The 22,747-nt window shown below is 47.9% G+C and overlaps 1 protein-coding gene across 3 annotated transcripts; it reads left to right on the top strand.

Moving 5' to 3' along the window:
* Window positions 1–209: 209 nt before the first annotated feature.
* On the top strand, window positions 210–21,685 carry IL1RN (interleukin 1 receptor antagonist). Of its 3 annotated transcripts, none has more exons than XM_005889992.2 (5): window positions 210–296; window positions 14,791–14,842; window positions 17,277–17,365; window positions 18,933–19,045; window positions 20,153–21,685. In XM_005889992.2, exons 1-5 carry the CDS (start codon window positions 287–289, stop codon window positions 20,363–20,365), a joined length of 477 nt encoding a protein of 158 aa, XP_005890054.1. In that variant the 5' UTR covers window positions 210–286; the 3' UTR covers window positions 20,366–21,685. The 3 variants fall into 3 exon arrangements, with proteins under 3 accessions (XP_005890054.1, XP_014331938.1, XP_005890053.1); XM_014476452.2 differs by lacking the exon at window positions 210–296 and adding an exon at window positions 14,580–14,657; XM_005889991.3 differs by lacking the exon at window positions 210–296 and having other exon boundaries at window positions 14,666–14,842.
* The last annotated feature ends 1,062 nt before the right edge of the window (window positions 21,686–22,747 follow it).

Here is a 22,747-nt window from a genome sequence, read left to right as displayed (position 1 = left end):
CTCCGATTTTATGCAGATCAGAACCCGTCTGGCTTCTGTTAGCCTGAGTCACCGTTCTGGAAGCTGGGCTTGCCCACCTCCTTGCAGTGGCCAGCCCTGCGTGGGTATGTGGGAAGGCAGGCTGGGGCTCCTCCTCTCACCCTCCGCCAGGAATCGGGTAGGAGGGCGTGGTTCTGCCCTGGGAGGGGCTGGTGGCCCAGGTGTGGCCTGGCTGTGCCTCCTTCCTGTGTCGCCACTCCGTCTGGAGCCAGAGCCTGGAATACCTTGGAGGACCTCATCTTTCACCATGGCTTTAGGTAAGCTCCTTCTGCTTCTATTTTTCCATCTGAAACATGGGAATGAAAAGTATTTACCCAGTGCTCTCAGACTCTGAAGAGCAAGCTTCAAGGGGAATGTCAAGGGCATGGAGCTCCTGGCCTGTCTGAGAGACCTGGCCACCGTGTGGCAGCGGCCAACACGGGGAGACTGTGCAGATGTTCTGAGGCAGGGGCTGCAAACCCCGTGCATACTGAGTGAGCAGGCGGCCCAGGGAAGCATGCCTGTGTGAGAAAATAATCATGAAGTCCTTGGAGCCCATTGGTCATTTCCTACTGTCAATAGAGAGGTGGAAAACTGGAGAAATGTTTCTGTAAAGCATGAGAAAGAACATTGGGAGCTCAATGAGAAATACTAATACAATCCGGTCCTCAGCCATAGATCTGAGGGGTAATAGAGAAGGGCAGGGACTTGTAGAATTAGGGGCTGTCACTAGTCAGTACCAGCAAGTGGCTGGCCCATGAGAATGCAGGCCCAAGTGGCCACAACTTCTCATTTTTCTTTTTTTGGGGGGGCCACATCATGTAGCATGTGGGATCTTAGTTCCCTAACCAGGGATCAAACCCACAACCCCTGCAGTGAAAACATGGAGTCTTAAGCACTGGACTGCCAGGAAAGTCTCAGAACTTCTCAGTTTTCCAAAAGAATTGGATATTCTGATGTTGTGATGTATAGCATTCTGGTTAAATGAAGCAGTAGTAGTAGTGTTAGTCGCTCAGTCGTGTCTGACTCTGTGACTCCACAGACTGTAGCTCACCAGGCTCCTCTGTCCATGGGATTGTCCAGTCAAGAATACTGGAGTGGATTGCTATTCCCTTTGCTAGAGGATCTTCCCGACCCAGGGATCGAACCCGGGTCTCCTGCACTGCAGGCAGGTTCTTTACTGTTTGAGTTACAGGGAAGTCCCAAAATGAAACAATAAAGAAAGCAAATAAAATATTCAGTCTATGAGCTACTGGTTTGCAACTTCTGGTTAAAACGTATACGGGGCCGAGAAAAGATATTAAGGTTGGTGGTCTGAATATCCAGTTTTTAATTCTAAATTGGCCTCTAGTGGGTAACTTTTTTCTCCTTTCTGGATCTCACTTTCCTCAATGTCAAGAGGAGGCTGGCAAACTCAGGGTTTCAAGGACACGGTAATAACTAATACTTCCATAGCACTTGCTCCAGCTGGGCATTCTGCTGAACTGTTTACATGGTTTAATTCTCCCCATAACCACATGAGGAAGGACTACTATGGTTCACATTTTCAGAAGAGGAAACTGGGCCACAGAAAGGTTAAGTAATTTGCTCAAAGCAAGACAGCCAGTATAAGGGAACGAGCTGGGCCTGACAGCAGACAGTCTGTTTCCAAACCATGGAATATACTCTAGGGGCACAGATACCAAATGTTATCAAGGAGGGAGAAATGCTTTGTAAACCACAGCCAGGATCCCTGAAGCAGCCGACCTCCCCCTTCCCCCGGAGGGTGTAACAGTCTCCAGTGGGCTGTGTGAAATAGCATATGGTCTTGTGTATCTTTCAAATGTGTAAAGGAAGATGCAACTCCCAGGAACAGACAGTGATATACTATGAAGAAATCAGTATGCTTATAAATGGTTCATTCCAAAATATTTTCACCTGGCACATAGTAGATGTTAAATTAAAACTTGGTGCTAAAGTATAACTTGGATTGGATTGAATTCAAGCAACAAATGTATGTGAACCCAGTGAAGACACTGTGATTCCTGGGAGGAGGAACCCACATTCTCTAACACCTGGAGCATAGGTGGTACCACTGATGCCAACCAGAGAGGGCCCAGAAATAATCATGGTTTGACAGAAGAGCTGTAAAAGTGAGGAAAGAGACAAGGATGAAGATGGAACTGCCCTGTGTGTATTCTGTGCTACCCTGGACAAGCTATTAACTTCAGTGGAACTCTGTTTACACTGCTGACCTTATAGCTGATGCGTGTGAAGGAGGAGGAAGGGGAGGAAGAGGGGATTAAGATGATGACAATGAAAAAGTAAATATTTTCTACAACTTAAGTCTGAAAACAATTTCAGGCTACTAGATGGTGACCATGTCTTGATTACATAGTTTGAGGAAGTTAAATATGAATGGCTTAATTGAAAATTAACTTGATCAGAATGAGAGTGATTGATTAACACTGTATCTGCTATAGTCTCTTTTCTTGAGTGGAAGACTTACCATGGTTTTGGAGTACTCTAGCATGCTTTACTTACCTGTCTATTCATGTAGTAAAATGGACAGCATCTCTGCTACTAGGTTACTTGGCAAGGGATAATGATTGATATTTAATTGTGCCTGCAATTTGCAGCACTAGCTACCAGATGATGCCAGCACCTTCTAAAGTTTTCTTGTGTTAGTCATTCAACCTTTTCTGACTCTGTGACTCCATGGACTGTACCTTGCCAGGCTCCTCCATCTATGGGATCTCCCAGGCAAGAATATTGGAGTAGGTTGCCAATTTCCTTCTCCAGGGCATCTTCCTGTCCCAGGGATCAAACCTGGGTCTCCTGCACTGTAGGCAGATTCTTTACCATCTGAGCCACCAGGAAAGGTTTCTTAAGGGTGAGCAATCATCTGTTTTCCAGGAATTGAAATGTTCCCAGGATGCTGGGTTTTCAGTGGGGCTTCTCAGCAGGTAAAGAATCTGCCTGCCATGCAGGAGACACAGGAGATGCAGGTTTGATCCCTGGGTCAGGAAGATCCCCTGGAGAAGAAAATGAAAATCCATTCCAGTACTAGGAGCCTGGAGGACTATAATCCCATGGGTCAAATACAGTTGGATGAGACTAAGCACAGGGCTTTCAGTACTGAAACCAAGAATATCATGGAAAACCTAGGGAAACTGGCCATTCTAGTCCGTAACCAGGTAAAGAGGTTTCTCTTTAACCTATGTAAGGTTTTAGAATCATCCTTTCTTTACTAGCAAAAAAACCTCCTAAAATTTTCAAACAGGTATAGAATAAATCATTGCTCTATATGATGTGAGTTCAAACACATAGGGAACAGTGTAAGAACAAATATAATTCTTGTTCCTGTTAACTATGCGATGAAGCAGAGAGGAAAAGACATCACCTGGTTCTCTAACAGGACTGCAGTGTGGAGGAACTGGGTTCAAATCTTGGCTCAACCAAGATCTGGGGCAAGTGATTTAATTTGTCTGAGCCTTGATTTTTTAATTCTACAAAGTGAGTATATCCCCATCTTGAGAGTGTATCTCTCAAGGTGTATCTATACCCAGCTTGCTCAACTTTTGTATGTGTGTGTGCTCAGTCACTCAGTTGTATCTGTTTCTTTGTGACCCCATGGACTGTAACCCACTAGGTTCCTCTGTCCATAGGATTTTCCAGGCAAGAATACTACCAGCACTTGGGCTTCCCTGGTGCCTCAGTTGGTAAAGAATCCACCTGCAATGCAGGAGACCTGGGTTCGATCCCTGGGTTGGGAAGATTTCCTGGAGAAGGAAATGACAACCTACTGGGAAATCCCATGGACAGAGGAGTCTGGCAGGCTACAATCCATGGGGTCACAAGAGTCAGACATGACTTAGCAACTAAATCACCACCAAAGAAGACCTATAGAAAAGAGTAGAACACAGAGGCCAAAACACTGCAGGCGAGAAACAGAGTTGTTCCCTCCCCCAAGTTTTTGTCTCCTCTCTCCTCACCCTGCCTGCCAAGACTTAATTTACCACCAAAGCCCAGAAGGTGAGAGCAAACCAGTACCTTGGAAAACATGAAGAAAACTTAGATAAATAGTGGCTTTCAATGCAGATCCATATCAAACCCAGAAACTGCTGGAACAGAGATCATCTTGGAAAACTCTGAACCTCAAAAAGGACTCACAGTGAGTTTACCATTCGTATCTGGTGATAGGGTCCACACGGGGTCTCACTGATAAGATGGCTCCTTATGTCGACCTCACAAAGAATAAACCACAGTGATCCTTGAGACTGACCAAATTGCCCAAATGGCATCCTGTTATCCCACTGGTGCTTATCTTCTCAAAGCTGTGAGACCACCAGATTCCAGACCTCCGGCTACATGAACACCCCTTCAGAGAATTTTTCACTGCTGCTAAGTCACGTCAGTCGTGTCCAACTCTGTGTGACCCCATAGACGGCAGCCCACAGGCTCCCCGTCCCTGGGATCCTCCAGGCAAGAACACTGGAGTGGGTTGCCATTTCCTTCTCCAATGCATGAAAGTGAAAAGTGAAAGTGAAGTCGCTCAGTCGTGTTCGACTCCTAGCTACCCCATGGACTGCAGCGCACCAGGCTCCTCCATCCATGGGATTTTCCAGGCAAGAGTACTGGAGTGGGGTGCCATTGCCTTCGAATTTTTCACTGGTGGGGTATAAAAGGATTCTGTCAGAAGGGACTTCCAGTCTTTTGATTTAGGATAAGGGCTGAATGTCAGGCTGCTGTAACTGCTTCTTGTGGGAGAGGGGTGACATGGATGACATGGGGATGAGATAAGAAAAGGCAGGAATGTGGGTCAAGGGGATCTGTGTGGGGTCCAAGTTTTTGATAATCTGAGTGAGTTCGAAGTAGCTCGTGGATAGTTCAGTTGGTGAAGTCTTGTAAGCAATCCTGACGAAATTTTGAAAAAAGATGCATTAATCTTGGGCCAAAAGTTAGAAAAAGGGTTAAGTAGAAGGAGAGGACCTAGAACAGGCAGGACGCAGGACATCCAATTCCAATTGCTTACCCAGTTTTCCCATGAATTATTGAGGTTGTTGGCGTGTTCTTGAGGCCCTGTTTGTCAGATTTATTGCTGCTTCCTTTACAAAGCCTGATTTATTGGTGTAGAAGCAGCAGACTTCCTCCAAAAATAGGCACAGGCCTCCTTTTTCTGCTGCGAGGAGGTCTAATCCTCTTCTGTTTTGGAGGATCATGGCTACCAGGAAATCTAGCTGGTTTTGGATAGTGATAAGGCTGTTAGGTATTTCTTCTAGGCTGTGAGTTTAGAAAGGCTTTGATAGTAATTTGAAGGAGTTGTGAGCCCTGCGGTCCCTGTCCCAATCCCAGCGGCTATTCCTAAACTGATTGATAGAGGAATGAGTTGAATTTCCAGTCTGGGTCGGTTATGAGTTAGTGGGATAGGAAGGGTCGGATTGTTAGGAGCAATAGAAATATCTGGGGCCAGATATAGCAGGGTGCATGTTCCTGTCCAGTTAGTGGGAAGACATAAATAAGCAGTGGTTCCACATAGGAAAAATATTCCAGGAGTAAGAAGACAACAGTTGAAATTGATAGCAAATAGGAGTCTTTCTGGGAACTTGTTAGTAGTCTCTGAAACTGACAGTGAATTTGCCAGTGTAACCCCTTCAAGAGGAGTATTTACACAATACACAGAAGGGAGTTTTCCTGGCAAAGTAAGAGAATGTCCTGCAGTTCCTGAGACATGATAGACAGATCGGCCTGAAAGGAAGGAGAGATATGAAGTGTGATTACAGAGGTGTGGCGGCATAGTTCCTAGCTGAGGGTAAGAATTGTCTATAGAGTTTTGTCTGGAAAAACAGAAAGGACCGTGTTGTTGTAGACAAACAACAGAAGTGGTGGGTGTTAAGGAGCAGTTACCAGGCTAGATCAGAGGGTGGGCTTGGGATAGTAACAGAGACTTTGAATTTTGAGAGGTCTCTCCCAAGAATAGGAGTGGGGCATTTTGGGAGTATGAGAAAAGAGTGGGAAAATGGGGTATCTTGAAGTGTGCAAGGTAGAGGCTCAGTTATTCATGGTATAGATACTAAACCATCAACCCCTATAGCAGAGACCTGAGAGACCTTGGTTTTTCCGGAGTAGGCAGGCATAGAAGAGTAAGTGGCCTCTGTGTCAATGAGAAAGGAGATCGGCTTACCTGCCACTGTAAGAGTTACCCTGGGCTCCATAGAGGTGATGAGAGTCGGAGGGTGGGGCCCTGGGCACCTTCAGTCTTCAGTGGTGAGTCAGGAGGTTGGGCAGAGCTGGGTCAGAGGACTCCTGGTTGGGACCAGGAGGGAATGTCCAGATCCCTAGAGGGGGATTTGGGTGGTCAACTTTCCAATGTCCCTTTATGCACAGTTGGGACATGGACTGGGAGGGGGCCTTGGCTTTAGGTATGAGCGGGCCCAGTGGCCTTCTTTGCCGCATTTGAAGCAGGGCCCAGGTGGCTTCCTTTCTTTGTTGGTTAATGGAGGCTTGGAGCTATGTAGGGCAGTGGCTAAAAGGTGGTATGTGGCCTGATCTCTTTGGGCCTTCTCTAGCTTTGCCTGTTCTTCCCAGTTATTGAAAATCTTAAAGACTAAATTTAAAAGGTCTCTTCTGCCTTTTTTAGTTTCTTTCAGATATCTGGGGGTGACTGGGAAATAAAATGGGTGTTAAGGACAATGGTGCCCTCTGCTGAAGTGGGGTCTAATTTTGTATATTTTTGTAGGGCTTCCATTAACATGTCTAGAAATTGTGCCAGGTTTTCATCCAGTCTTTGAGTTATTTCCTGGAGCTCATCAAAGTTGATGGCTTTATGTCCCGCCTTTTGAAGGCCCACAATGAGGTAACCAATCATATGATTACAGGCTGCTCATCCAGGTCTCCTTGCCTGATAATCCCAGTTGGGATCATCTTGGGGGCAGCCCTTGCCCCTAAGGGCTTAGTGTCTGTCCTGTGTATCTCATCAGCATGTGCCTGAGAGATGTGCCATACAAGTATGGCAAGAGTGGAGGAAAGGATGATGTAAATATCATGCCAGGTTAAGTCATAAGACTGGGTAAGATACTTGAATTCTTTTAGATAATTATCAGGATCTGAGGAGAAGAAGCCAAGACGCTTTTCAATCTGAAATAGATCTGTAAGGGAGAATGGGGCATGAACCCGAACAATGCCTTCTGCTCCAGCTACTTCCGGTAAAGGGAGGAGTTGGGTAGGGGAAGGAGAGGGGTCCTGCAGTGAAGTTTCCTGTTTAAAGTTGTTCGGGACCAGTAAGGTGAGGGGATCTAGGGAGGTTAGGGTAAAGCCTTGGGACCCTCAGGGTAGAGGGTGGGGCTGAGGTCTCAGAGCTTATCCCAGGCACAGTCTGGGGAGGGGTGTTGGGAGCTATGGTTGGCCAAGGCCTGCTCTTGAGAAGGAAAGAGGGAGGGAGGACAGGTGGAGGTTGTGGAGCTGGATCTGGAGCAGCTGCAAGGTGATTGAGAGCGATGGCCGGGGATGGCAGGGGGGGGGGGGGGAAGGGGGTTGGGACAGGGGCGGGGGAGTTGGCCTATGGTCAGAAGGGTCGAAGGAAGAAGAAAAATCTGAACAGGGGTCACGAGACATTGTATTAGGAGGATGTTGCCCAGAGTGGGTGAAGAGTATTTAAGAAGTACAACAGGATTCCCCGAGAGAGCATCGAGAGCAGAGAGTGAAGAAAACCTGAACACAAGGGATTTCTAACCACTTGGCAATGCAGCGGCAGAAGCTATGGAGGTCTCGGAGAAAATTACACTTGGCCATTGGGAACCTGTCATCAAGCCTGTATTGCAGCCAGACAGTGTTAGAATAGTAAATAAGTCTTCTTGGTCTTATCTCCCCTTGGAAGCCCAAGGCTTTTAGGTTTCAGAGAAGGAATCCTAGAGGAGTAGATTTTGAGGGCTGGGATTGAGAATTTCCCATTGTGGCCGAATAGGAAGGTTAGCCAAGGGTGAGAGAAAGCGAGGAGAAAGGTCTGAGAGAAGAGGCATCCCTGTTCTCAAGACTTTCTCAGAGAGTAATTTTAAAAGACCCTGATGCTGGGAGAGATTGAAGGTGGGAGGAGAAGGGGACGACAGAGGATGAAATGCTTGGATGGCATCACCGACTCAGTTGGTGATGGACAGAGAGACCTGGCTCGCTGCAGTCCACGGGGTCGCAAAGAGTAGGACATGACTGAGCAGCTGAACTGAACTGAATGACAGTCTGCTTTGAAACGGGCGTCCCCTATTTCAAGGTCAGATGGGGCACAAGGCCGACAGCCCGAGGGCCTAGGGATCCTCCCGCCTAGGGCTAGGACTTGGAAATGAGGCAAGAGAGAGGATCCAAGAGAATGGGATTTCACTCACCCTTGTTACCAATGGATGAAATGTGGGCTGGTGTGTGCACATCAGTCCAACAAGGCAAGTGCAAAGTCCCGTCCCAGAGCTCTTCTCAGTTTCTCAGCAAGGTCCTAGGGAGGGGACCATCAGAGGTGGGCTTGGGAGAGGAGCCCACCCAGTTGCAGTGAATCTTGCCTCCTGGGTTTTCGCACCAGAATGTAAGGCAAGGGCAGAGAAAAAGAGAGAGAGCTGGGCAGTCAGGCAAGAAGAGGGAAATTTATTACAGGGAAAAGAGAGGGTGACTGGCCCTTAAGGAGAACCAGCGTCCTCCTTTTCTGACGGAGTCCTTATACCCCACCAATGAAAAACTCTCTGAAGGGATGATCACGTAGTTGGAGGTCTGGAATCTGGTGGTCTCACAGCTTTGAGAAGATAGGCACCAGTAAGATAAGAGGATGCCATTTGGGCAATTTGGTCAGTCTCAAGGATCACTGTGATTTATTCTTTGTTTGCGAGGTCGACATGACGAGCCGTCTTATCAGTGAGACCCCATGTGGATCCTATCATCTGGGAGGGCAACAGGCTTCTTATAAATCAGCAATCAGTCTCAGCTGGCTTTATGCACAATCTCCTGACCTTCACCAGCTGGTCACTGTGATGGCTGCTGTTTGGTGGACAGAGATGCTCAGGAGAACACTTGTCTCCAAACCTGACCTGCTGCTCTTGTTTTGTTATTGTTTAGTCGCTCAGTCATGTCTGACTCTTTGGAACCCCATGGACTGTAGCCCGCCAGGCTCCTTTGTCCTCGGGATTTCTCAGGCAAGAATACTGGAGTGGGTTGCTATTTCCTTCTCCAGGCGATTGTCCCATCCCAGGGATTGAACCCACATCTCCTGCATTGGCAAGCAGGTTCTTTACCATTGAGCCACCTGGGAAGCCTGACCTGCTGCTGTAGGGAGCTTCTTCTAATCAGCTACTAAAATTGGTTAAAACTAACTTGGCTGCCTGGCAGGGCTGGGTAGGTGGAGACCAACCGAGAGAGGACTGCAGATTACACTATGGGGACTTGTTTTTCTCATCCTTTTCCTCTGCTTTGTATTCAAGCATTTACTCATCTCTTGGAGAGAGTAACCGGAGTCTTTGTTCTATTATCTTAGGAAAACTTTACAAGGTTTGGACAATAGTGCTGACTGTATTGTGTATGCCCTGTACCACTCAGGCATTCAAGAATTAGCTGAAGATTTGAAATATGAGATTAAGTCAAAGGTGCACACCTGAACACCCAAAGCCAGCAGCTTAAATGTTTCCCAAGAGTCCTTGGATTGACAACAAAAACAACTCCAGGAGACACAGCTGAAAATTCGCATCAAGATTCATTGACATTGCCTGATAAACTGGATTTGTCAGTAGGCATCCCTTTTTGCACTTCCCAGGCAGCGCTAGTAGTAAAGAACCTGACTGCCAATGCAGGAGACATAAGAGACAGGGGTTTGATCCCTGGGTTGGGAAGATGCCCTGGAGGACGGCATAGCAGCCCACTCCAATATTCTTGCCTGGAGAATCCCATGGACAGAGAAGCCTGAAGGGGTACAATCCACAGAGTCGCAAAGAGTTGAACATGACTGAAGCAACTGAGCATGCACGCACCTTGCTTTTTTGCAAGGGGGATGGGACCCATGTGGTGAGACATTTGGGCTACAGAGGAGGAAGACCGGAGTCAGGAAATATGAAGACAATTTCTCTCTAGAAAGACTGAAGAGCTGTCAAATCTCCCTGTACCTTTTGGGTGCTGGAGACAGCAAGATCCCATCTCTTCCCCAACTTATTCAGTGAGATGGATGGCTTGAAATCACCCATGGTGGGCACGTACACCCAAGAAGTTGGCCAGCGCTACAAGTCAGAAGGACACCTTTGGAGATTCTGCTGTCAGCACCCACTGCCAAGATCTGTGTCACCCCACTGTTTCAGGCTCAGTCACCCCCAAGCTCAGTCCAACCCTGGTCCATCTGGTCACTATTCCTAGGTTGATCTTAATAAGACAAATCTGACACTGTCACCCTCTGATTCAGTTTCCTTTTAGATAAATGCCCTGCTCCTTGCAGAGGAATTAAAATTCCTTCCTCTCTGACTCCTGCTCACCTTTTCAACCACTTCTATCAGGCAGACTCGTGGGGCTCAGGGGTGGAGAAGGACAGTTTGTACTTTATCTCCCACTGAGTAGGAGAGACCCGCCCCACCTTAAACAACCCAGGTTTGGGCTGGGACCTAAATGGAGCAGCCTGCACAGTTCCTGAAACCCAGTTCTGAGTCATCTCAAGCCCTGTTTGGGTGAAGTTACCTGGGGCTGCAGTACCCTTGACCTTGGTGCCCAGCAGAAGCACCAGGTTCCATCCCTGGTCTGGGAAGATCCCACATATTGCAGAGCAACTAAGCCCGTGCACCACGACTACTGAACCCGAGCTCTAGAGCCCAGGAGTTGCAACTACTGAAGCCTATGTGCCCTAAAGCCCATGCTCTGCAATAAGAGACGCCACCGCCATGAGAACCCCATGTCTCACAACTAGAGAGTAGCCCCTGCTCTCTGCAATGAAAGAAAAACCCACTCCGCAACAAAGACCCAGCTCAGCCAAAAAGAAAGAAATATATTATTTTTAAAACACACTATTTTAACCATATTTAACTGTATATTTCAGTAGCACTAAGTATATTCATTCCAAAAAAATTTCCCATGCTTCATCACTGTCAACCCCCTCCTTAGACCCCCTGCTCCAGACAACTGAGAATCTTCTCATTATAGTTTTACCTTTTCTAGAATTTTATATACATGAAATGGTACAGTACATTGTCTTTTGTACTTCTTTCATTCATCGCCAAGTTTTGGAGGTTCATCCATGTTGTTGCATGTATCAGTATTTTTCTTCTTTTTATTGCCCAGCAGTGTATCAGAGGATAGGGCTTCCCAGGTGGCTCCGTGGTAAAGAACCCACCTGCCAATGCAGGAGACACAACTTTGATCCCTGGGTCAGGAAGATCCCCTGGAGAAGAAAATGGTAACCCACTCTAGTATTCTTGCCTGGGAAATCCCATGGACGGAGGAGCCTGATGGGCAAAGTCCATGGGGATGCAAAGAGTCGGACATGACTTAGTGGCTAAACAACAACAACAATATCATAGGATAACTACAGTTTGTCCACTCATCCACTGATGAACATTTGGAGTGTTTTCAGATTTGGGCTGTTAAGAATATGTGGCTATGAATAATGTTGCTATAAACATTTGCATACAAAAAAAGTGAAGTGTCTCTGAGGGCATACATTACCCAGAGCCTCAAGCTACAGTGTCCAACAGCTAATAAAAGTAATCAGCATACGCAAGACAGTATGTGCAAAAGAGAAAAAGAGACAATAGAAGGAAACCCAGCGGGGATTCAAATGATAGAGTCAACTGGAGAAGCCTTTGTAAGAACCTGAAGGAATAACAGGATCAAAGGTGTCAAAGACAAGATTGCAATTTTTGGCAGAGAACTAGAAACTCTATAAAAAAAAAAAAAAGGAAGCAACTGGAAATCCTAGAACTGAAAGATGCCATTAACTGAAACTGAGAAAGAGTTCTCATATATAGGATACTTCCCATGTGGGCAGACTGCCCTGAACACTTTACAGGCATCCACAATGAAGGTTCACCCGTGTGGTCTCCGTGGAGCCTGTCTCGGGTCACTCTTAGGACACAGATTTCACCTGAATGTCCTGTTTCCCTTGAAGTGGGTCTTAGTTATTTCTGTTGTCACTGGTTATAATAGCAGGGCAGGGCTTGGCATGTAGCAGGCACCAGTTATAGCGGTGATGTCTGCAGCTGGGAGGGAAGCTCGGGGTGCTGATGGGGGAGGCAGAGTCCACTCTGTGGCATGGTCATTAACCTCAACTCAGGAAGTGGAGTGAAGGCTGAGCACCAGAAGCGAGACTACATGTAGTCAGAGATGCCGGTAGGGGCTGGCTTCCCAGGTGGAGCTAGTGGTAAAGAACCCTACTGCCAATGCAGGAGATGTAAAAGATGCGGGTTTGATCCCTGGGTTGGGAAGATCCCCAGAGGAGGGCATGACAACCCACTCCAGTATTCTTGCCTTGGAAATCCCACAGACAGAGTAGTCTGGCAGGCTACAGTCCATGGGGTCGCAAAGAGTCAAAAGACACAACTGAGCAACTAATACACACAATGGATAAGGAAACAGATCCAGAGAGCCCTGGCTTGTTGCCTGGGAGCCCCAGTCCTAAGTGACTCCACTGCCCAGCCCCAGGGACTCCTACCCCCCTGCCCAGAAAGGGCCTACATGCTGTTTCATTCCACTCGGGGAGGTGACACAATTTTTGCAGAAATGTTGCATTTGCTCTGAAAGAAGAGCTCTTTAAAGATCTGAGAAAGTTCATTTGCAAACTTCCTCTTTAAAAAAACATTTTTATCAAGACATAACTGACTTATGAGGTACAAATGACATAGGAAATGGCACCCCACTCCAGTATTCTTGCCTGGGAAATCCTATGGACAGAGGAGCCTGGCGGGCTACAGTCTTTGGGTCGAAAAAGAGTTGGACATAACTTAGCATAAACAGCAACAATTGATGTATTACATTATGGGAGTTTCAGATGTACAACACAGTAATACAATTAATTTTTTGCTTTTGCTCGTGATGAGAACTTTTAAGATCCACTCTCCTAGTAACTTTCAAATATGTCATGCAGCCTTCCTTTTTCACAGATTTTACCCTCATTTGAACACAACCTCTGATGGGATGGCTGAAAATAAAGTCAGACTCCTCAAGATCTGCTGCTGTAATAGGGTGTCCCTTGGGTGGGAACCAGGAGACCTGGATTTCTGGCTGTACCTTGCCATGGACGAGCTGTGTGACCTTGGGCAGATGTCTTTGCTTCTCTGGGTCTTCTTCAGAAACAAGGATGGGGTGAGGCCCATCAAGTTCTCAAATGCCACAATCTGTCCTTCTGCACTAGAGGTCCATCCTCCTACCATTGAGATCATGTAGGACCCACTTCAACTCTTCTCTGTCCATAAAGAGGAATATACTTTCCTTTTCCCTGTCTAGAATGTAGGAAGAAAGGAAGTTAATGTTTCTGAATGCCTACTCTTACCCAGAACTTTCACCTTCCAATCAACCAATCTCCCTCCTTCCCTCCATTTCCACTTCCTTTCCCACATTCCTTTGTTCCTTCCTCCCTCTCACATTCCTTCTCTCCCTGTACCCATAAGGATAACATAATCAATCTCATTCTGAGTATGAAGAGGTAGAAGCAGAGACCCAAACAAATGATTGGTTCCAGGTCACACAGGTGGCAAACAGCACGTGCCAGAGGCAGTTTGGGATTCATTTCCATCCCAAATGGGATGTGGAGTTCATCCCATTTTCCCAAGACCCTAACTTCAAAGACATAGATAACAGGAATAGAGTTGGTTTCAAAGTCCCCTGGCAGGAAGTTTACTCTAGAACAGGAGAAAGCAAGCCTCGGGCCAAATCCAGCCACCACCTGTTTTGTAAATAAAGTTGTCCTGGAAACCAATTAGCTTGTGGGTTTGCAGATTGGCTGGGCTTCCCCAGTGGCTCAGTGGGGAAAAATCTGTCTGCCAATGCAGGAGACACGGGTTTGATCCCTGGGTCAGGAAGGTCCCCAGGAGGAAGAAATGGCAACCCGCTCCAGTATGTTTGCCTAGAGAATCCCACGGACAGAGGAGCATGGTCAGCTGCAGACCGTGTGGTCAAAGAGTCAGACACGACTTAGTGCCTGCACACATGCACACATTACAGATTGTCTAAGATTGCTTTTCAACTATGACAGTCGAGTAATAATGATGTATGGCCCCAGAAATCCTAAAATGTTTGCCATCTAGTCTTTGTCTGACAGAGTATTTGCCAGCCCCTGGCCCAAGGTCCAACGAGGCCGCCCCTCTTTCAAAGAACACAAAATGGCCTGAGTCTCGGACGTGCACTGGGAACCCTGCCACTTGGCTTCTTACAAGAGGGGGACACTTCTACTCACATCCAGTTTTTCAAAGCTTCAGGATACCTGTCGGGCAGATGAGGGGCTTGAGTTTTCATTGTGCCCTTCTTCCCAGGAACTGGGTGAAGGGGAAATAGAAATCTCGATTTTGGGGAAATTGCACAGAGGAAAAGGGGAGGGAATGGGTTACGACATCCCATTGCGACACTCAGCAGAGTTGAAAGTGACAACAGCAAGGTTTCTCGTTTTGGAAATGTGCAGGCGTTTCCGTTCGTTTTCGTGGGACAGCCGCCCGCAGCCCGGCTGGGTGAGCGACTCTTTTCTTTATAAGCAGCTCCTCTGGGTCTGAAATGGCAGTCCCCCATCGCCTCGAGGTCAAAGGATGGACATCTACATCCACGGTTACCTAATCTGTCTTCTCCTCTTCCTGTTCCGTTCAGAAACAGCCTGCCACCCCTTGGGAAAGAGACGCTGCGAGATGCAAGCCTTCAGGTAAGGCTGACCCCAGGGAAGTGGGGCTGGAGGGATAGAAAAGCGAGGCAGGACACAGCTGTCTGGAGCTGCCCTGGGTTTGGGCTTGAAAGTGAAGTGAAGTGAAGTAAAGTCGCTCAGTCGTGTCCGACTCTTTGCGATCCCATGGACTGTAGCCTACCAGGTTCCTCTGTTGGTGGGATTTTCCAGGCAAGAATACTGGAGTGGGTTGCCATTTCTTTCTCCAGGAGATCTTCCCCACCCAGGGATTGAACCTGGGTCTCCCGCATTGTAGACAGACGCTTTACCGTCCGAGCCATTAAGCATCCATTAATAATTAAGGTTAGGGTTAGCTGCCTAAGGTTAGCTAACTAAGGTTGGCTGCCACATCTGTGATCTTTGGCACTTGTATTTAAAAATCTCCCAGATGTGCAAAGCTTGACTGGAAGCCTGACTTACTTGCCCAGGGGCTCAGGCATCTTGGTGACATAAACGTGCCCAGAGCCATGCTGAGGCTAAAGCCTGGGAGAGTGCTCTGGACAAAGAAACAAAGAGGGTCACTGTGGACAGGACACAGCCCAGAGTTCCAGACTGATGGTTAACAACGCCTGGTTGTGTTGGTACATTAGAGGGTCCAGCTCCCCTGGGGCCTCAGTTTCCCCATCTGTGACCTGGGGTGAATTCTAACCCTACCTGCATTATAAGATTGTGAAAGCCAAAGGCACGGATAACATTGTGAGTGTTTTGTGAGCAGTAAAGTGTCTGAAAACTATTGTGGTAGGCAGGGGTTTCAGTCGTGTCTGACTCTCAGCGATCCTATGGACTGCAGCCCATCAGGCTCCTGAAAACTATTACAATGATTAAAAACTGGGTCAGGAATGTGGTGAGGTGTCACCATCCCTGCTGTAAAAATAGCAGGCTGTGATGGTGATTAAAACAGAGTGCTGTCTTCATGTGGCCTTTGGGCTCCGATGTCCCAGGACTTGTCGGGATGACCTCACCCTCCAGCTCTCAAAACAGTGTCACACAAAACACTGTCACAATGTTATCTGTGCCTTTGGCTTTCACAACCTTGTAATGCAGGTAGGGTTAGAATTCACTCCAAGTCACAGATGGGGAAACTGAGCCCCCAGGGGAGCTGGACCGCCTGATGTACCAACACAATCAGGAACTGTTAACCATCATTCTGGAGCTCTGGACTGTGTCCTGTCCACAGCGCCCCTCTCTGTTTCTTCTTGCCTGAGGCTACAGGCTGGGACTCAGTGTGCCTGTGTGGGTCCCAGAGAAGCCCCTCCCCTTCCCAGGGGTCTGCCTTGACCTCCTCCCATTGGCTGGGATCTCCAGAAGGCCTCTAGAAAGGAACATTTAATCCTTTCAGATGGAATTCAACTCATCCAGGAGCTAAGAATAGTCATGAAAGGTCAAATGCTCATTCCAGCCAAGAACTTTACGGTTTGACTGACCCCCTCTCTCTGAGCTTATGGGCTCTTCAAGGTCACCTGATGAGATAGGTGTTGCCAGCCCCCTTTCACAGGTGAGGAGATGAGGCACAGGTCCAAGGTCATGCTGGGGGATGGGGGCAGCAGGGAGTGAAGTGTCCACATCCTGGCTGGGGCCCTGTTACTCCATCTCACAGCTACAAGCCCTGCTCTCAGACAGAGAGGCTCTTCACCAAGAAGAAAAAACAGGGAGCCAGAAACAGGCCACAGGGTGAACTGGAAGGGAAGCTGACTTGTCAGTAGGGAACAGACTTTGGGGACAAGTCTTCATGGTCTAAGGCTTGGAGCGAGTTAGCTGCAATGGGGCCTCACCCTTGAAGCTTCTAGCTCTGTGCTGTGGGGGCCACTAATCTCAGATGACTCTTGAGGTTTTCATTTAAATTCATAAAAACATACAAGAAAATAAAAAATTGGGGACTTTCCCTGGTGGTTCAGGGGTTAAGACTCTGTGCTTCAATGCAAGGGGTGTAGGTTTAATCCATGGTCTGGGAACTAAGATTCCACATGCTGTGTGACCAAAAAAAAAAAAAAAATTAGAAAATATGTGGATCCTCAATCACACCACATTTCAAGACCTCAATAGCTGCATGTCTCAATAGCTGCAAGTGATTGATGGCTACCATATTGGATGGTGCAGACAAAGAACATGTCTACACCCAGGAAGTTTATTAATGGTCCTAATCTAGAGTCTGCTTTGCTGAAGTAGGAGGTGGCTGCTTGGGAAGCTGAGGATGAGAAACAAGGTGAGAAGAGGGGTAGAAGGCAGGCACATGGCCTACCAGATCTGGGATTTGGGTCTGTCTCTTAACCAGTGTTGACCTCAGACTTCACAGTCATGCTATGGGTGTGTTTAATTCCACACCCTTGGGAGAAAACTGAACACACTCTGGGGAATACAGAGAAGGGGCTGGGCACTCAGCAGCTGTCCACTATAGCTGGGTCCTTCTGTTTTTCAGGATCTGGGATGTCAACCAGAAGATCTTCTACCTGAGGAATAACCAATTAGTTGCTGGATACTTGCAAGGACCAAATACTAAATTAGAGGGTGAGTGGTGGCCAGGAAGGTCAATGCTGAGTGGGCACCGGTCACTTTGCCCAGGAGTTTGCAGCATTGTGGCTTGACCCTGGGAATTTTAGGTACCATGTCTTAATCCCTGTTGGTTCTTTGTGGCCACGTTTGAAGCTAGAGAGGCCTGGCCACTGAAGGACACATATGAGGGGAGCCTCAAGAAGATAGAAAACGTAGAACCTAGGTTGGGAGCCACCACCTATGGACACCATGATCCCCAGGCCATAAATGGGAGGGCAGGGCCCAGAAGGCAAGACCAGCCCTTTTCTTCCTCTAGTGCCTGGGAAGCCCGTGTTTCTGTGTGTTCAAACTCTCACTCCCACCTAAACTAATACACCATCCACAGGCTGGTTTATATCTCTTAATCTTGGACACCACATTGAGTCATATTCCAGATCCATGTCAACCTGGATGAATTTGAACAAGGTTCACTCACTCTGTTCCTTGGTTTTCCCCTTAGTAAGAGAAGGGCAATTGGTTGATAGGATATGGGTTTCTTCCAGCACCAGCCCTCTAGGATGTTTTCACGTCCTTGTTGGGTAGTCTGGTATAGTAGAATGGCATGATCCCCATTCTTGTTCTCTGCCCCTTCCTCACTCTAAAAGGGTGTGAGACCCACTTTTCCTGTCCTCTGGTAACTCTCTGAATAAGGATGTTAAAGCACAGAGAAACGGAGGTCTTCACTCCCAATGAGTGCATGGAGACCACCACGGGAAAAATATGGGTTCAAACCCACCCAGGCTTCTGTGGACCAAGCCGTGGGGCCCCACTCATGATATCATGTACTGGGCCCCATGGGCAGCACACCTGTGGACCTAGAGGACAGGGGTCCTGGGGAAGGGGGTGTGTACATGTGCTCAATCATGTCCGATTCTTGTGATCCCATAGACTGTAGCTCACTAGGCTTCTCTGTCCATGAGATTTTACAGGCAAGAGTACTGGAGTGGCAACGTTGCCATTTGCTCCTCCAGGAGATCTTCCCAACCCAGGGATAAAACCCTTGTCTCTTGCGTTACTGCATTGGCAGGTGGATTCTTTACTACTGAGCCACCTGGGAAGTCCAGGGAAAGAAGGGAAGGGTAGCAATCACTTGGAGCAGAATTTAGGCGCCTTGGTCCTTGAGGAATAGCTAGATAATGTGCTTGGTTTAATCTTCTGTTTGGATCCTGACCAAGAAGATGGGGTCTCACTGTCCTTCTGACCTTGGGGTTTTAATCTGCTTGTTTTTTCAGTTGCTAGGTTGTATTTGACTCTTTAACAACCCCATGGATGGTAACCTTCCAGGTTCCTCTGTCCATGGATTGTCTAGGCAAGAATATTGGAGTGGGTTGCCATTTCCTTCTCCAGGGGATCTTCCCGACGTGGGCATCAAACCCTTGTCTCCTGAATTGCAGAAGTATTCTTTACCACTGAGCCACCAGGGAAGCCCAGGATTTTAGTTAGGGGAACAGAAAAGTCCCCAGGGAGAGTCCAGCCTGCTGTGTCTTCTCCATCTCTGCCTCCTCTTCTCTACAACCTGAACTTCCCCTTTGTTCTTCCCCAGAGAAGATAGATGTGGTACCCATCGAACCCCATACTATGTTCCTGGGGATCCATGGGGGGAAGCTGTGCCTGGCCTGCGTAAAATCTGGAGATGAGATCAAGCTCAAGTTAGAGGTAAGGACCTGCCTCAGACAACAACCATCCCCAAACTCAGTGTCTTAAAACAAGCACAGCGTGTTCTTTCTCATGATTCTGGGGGTTGACTAGGATCAGCTGAGCAGATCTGTGCCCCATGGCGTAACTGAGTTCCCTCCTGCAGCCACATTCAGCAGGGAGCTTGGCTGGGGCTCATCCTCCAGGTTCTCCTTCCACACGGTCTCACTGATTTCAGTTGTCAGCTTAAGCTTCCTTACAGAATGGTGGTTGGTTTCCAAGAGGGATAACTCCAAAAAGGCAAGCCTTAGTGTGCAAGCACTTACTAAACTTTTGTTTGTATCATACCATTAATGTCCAGTTAACTAAAGCTTGCCATGTGGCTAAGTCTAGCCTCAATGAGAGAGGGGGTTTCCAGGATGAGGACACCAGGAGGCATGGCTCCTTTGGGGACCTCAGCCTCTGTGTGTTACTCTCTTGCCCAAGGGCCACTAACCCACTTGGACTTGCCCTCTTCCAGTAAAGCCAACCTTTGGGACCATTCTTTTCCAGCCCTTATCTACTCGAATCCATGAGTTGGCATCCCCTTCTAGGGCCTTGTGCACCTGTGCAACATTAATGGGCTATCAGCCCTAGAAAAAGAGAGCTTTCTTTCAGGGGACTGTCGGACGAAATCTTAACCCAAATGAGAGTGGCTGTAACTGTGGCATTGTCCTTTCTGTCCACTAGTGAACAGGCACTTTAGTGGAAAGTGACTGCCTGCTTTGTGTGGAGTAGCAATGACCAGGATATTGTAAATAATGTGGACTGCCATACCCTTCCCAGCTGCTGCACTCTCCCGTCTCTCAGAGGTGCAGACATGACAGAGTCTAGCCTCCACAGGCCTTGGTCTCTGTTGATGGGACCATGTGCTTGTCAAACATATTGACCCAAGGCTACAGTGGCCAGATGTCCCCAAATCAAGGTGTAAGCATGGGACAACCTTCTTGTATCAGGCTGTCCTGAGACCCAGGACACTTTTGCCAGGCCAGTATTTCCCCAGCACTTACTCTGGGCAGCCAGATGGCCAGGTGGGCTGCAAGGACCTTTATGCTCCTCTGCCCTCACTTGCTTCTTCTTGACTTCCAGGCCGTGAACATCACTGACTTGAACCAGAACAGGGAGCAGGACAAGCGCTTCGCCTTCATCCGCTTCGACAACGGGCCCACCACCAGCTTTGAGTCAGCTGCCTGCCCCGGCTGGTTCCTCTGCACATCACTGGAGGCCGACCAGCCCGTGGGCCTCACCAATATGCCCACAGAGGCCCTCAAGGTCACCAAGTTCTACTTCCAGCAGGACTAGTCATGGTGCTCAGCCTTTCCTGTCCCCAGTCCCAGCACGTCCATGACTCCAGAGATGCCTGTCCACTCTGCTCAGGGTCTCCTGGATGTTGTGGGGCTCAGCAGGGTGCCGTTGGCTGGGGGGACCTTCAGAAGGAGGTACAAGAGCCCTGGGAACAAGACCCAGTCTCCAACCTCCTCTGTTCACCCAGCCTTCCTCCACCCAGCCTCCCTCCACAAGGTCTTTCTAAAATGCAGATGGAACCCCAGTCCTACTCAAAACCCTCAGGGTGGCCTGTGTCTTCAGGATAAAGTCCACACCCTGTGGCCAGCTCCAGTTCTGCCTCCTTTCTCACCCCAGATCCCCAGGCGCTCACTTCCCTCCCCCTAAGCGGCTTCCATTTTCTGTTTTGCAAAGTGGTGCTACTCCAGGGGCAAGATTTTTAGGGTCTGTAGCAAAATGGGAAATAAGGATTTCCTGGTATCTTTTTCTTTTTTTAAAAAAAATTCTTAGTATCTTTTTGTTAAATTGAACCAACTTTGAAAGAGAGTCTTTTATTTGGAAATGATGTCCTTTCTGGAAGGGAGTAGAATATTAAAATAGTCCCATGTTTAGGAAGTGATGTTGAAAGGAGATGATAGCGTTTCCTTTTTTATCTCTTATTTTTGTGATGCCCTAACCTGTACCTGGGTTGGGAAGATCCCCTGGAGAAGGGAATGGCCACCCACTCCACTCTTATTGTCTGGAAATTTCCATGGACAGGGGAGCCTGGAGGGCTACAGTCCATGTGGTCGCAAAGAGTCGGATATGACTGAGCAATTAACGCTTTCACTTTTCAACCTGTAACAATGAAAAGTTGGCATAATGCGTTGGTCTCCTAGTTTTTGTTTTTTTCTGGAATGTTCTGGGTTGTCTAGAACCTCTGGCCCAGGCCCTGAGCACGCCCTCCACTCCAGACCTCCTGCAGCTCCCTGCAGTGCTGTCCCCCTGCCCCCCGGCACCCCCCACAACCCTTTCATCAAAAGTCCCCCTGCTCCCAAGATGCCACACAAATGTGGCTTCTCCTGACCTCCCGGGAGGAATGAATCGCTCTTTGACTATTTTAGCACTTCTGATTCCCTGAGACTTGTTTGGAAGATGTGCCCCTGTCTGTCTCCTCACCAGCCTGTGAGCCCCTGGGAGCAGTGACTGTGACCTCCCCCATCTCAGGTCTCCCCTGGGGCCGAGCACACAGCCTGGCCTCAGCAGGTGCTCAGTGAATGTGTGTTGTATATGTTGAGTGGAAAGTGTCCTGTTCTCTGTGACTTAAGCTTTGTTTTATGATAAAAACTTGAAACCTCATCGTCTGTGGCCTTGCTGAGCTTGGGGCAAAGAGAACTGGAAGTGGGGGTGGGTCAAGGACAGGTCTTTTAAACCCCTGGGATGGGCCTGGCTACCTCTCCTGAGTCCCTTTCTCCTGGGGTTTCACTCTCCTTGGAGAACAGAAGAGCAGATCTCTCTGCTAGAAGGTTGCAGCACCATCATCCACAATAGCCCCCAACTAGAAACAACCTAAATGCCTACCTACCCCAGAAGAATGAACACATGGGGATTTCCCTGGTGGTCCAGTGGGTAAGACTTCACACTTCCAGTGCATGGGGTCCAGGTTCCATCCCTGATCAGGGAACTAGATCCTACATGCTACAATGAAGATCAAAGACCCTGCGTACCACAACTAAGACCCAGTGCAGCCAAATAAATAAATAGATATAAAATTATTAAAGAAAAGAGTTAGCACGTAAACCATGTACACATAAAATGATTCATGTACATTCATACATGTATAGTCATTCATACATACTCAATTCACGTAAATCATGTACATTCATACATCTACATTCATTCATACACACTCAACAGCAAAGAAAATGGATAAAACAAAATTGGCTGTGGTCACAAGATGGGTGAATCTTATAGACATCACGTGGGGTTTAAGAATCACAAAAGTATGCTGAGAGCACAATTTCATTTATATAAAGTTCAAAACAGACAGATGGAGTGGTTGTGCAGAGGGCTGCAGAAAGAGTTGTGCCCACTAACAGCAGCAAGGATGTGCTACCTGAAAGCTGGACAGTGCCCAGAGAGGCCAGGCAGCATTCTATCTCTTGGCATGGATGTGGTTGGGGGCTTTCTGTGTGTATGGTATATTCACAGTTTTGAAATGTCTAAAAATAAAAAACCTTGCCCCCCCACCCCACACCTCCATCCTGGTATGTTAAGGGAAGGGGGTGTCTCGGAAATGGTGAGATTAACAGGTGGAGGACTTCCCAGGTGGCTCAGAGGTAAAGAATCTGCCTGCCAATGCAGGAGACCCTGGTTCCATTCGTGATCTAGGAAGATCCCACACATCAAAGAGCAATTAAA

This window comes from Bos mutus, chromosome 11 (assembly GCF_027580195.1).
Source record: "Bos mutus isolate GX-2022 chromosome 11, NWIPB_WYAK_1.1, whole genome shotgun sequence".
In the NCBI taxonomy this organism is placed as follows: domain Eukaryota; kingdom Metazoa; phylum Chordata; class Mammalia; order Artiodactyla; family Bovidae; genus Bos; species Bos mutus.
Note: the sequence above shows the minus strand (reverse complement) of the source record. Positions and strands in the feature narration are given on the sequence as shown.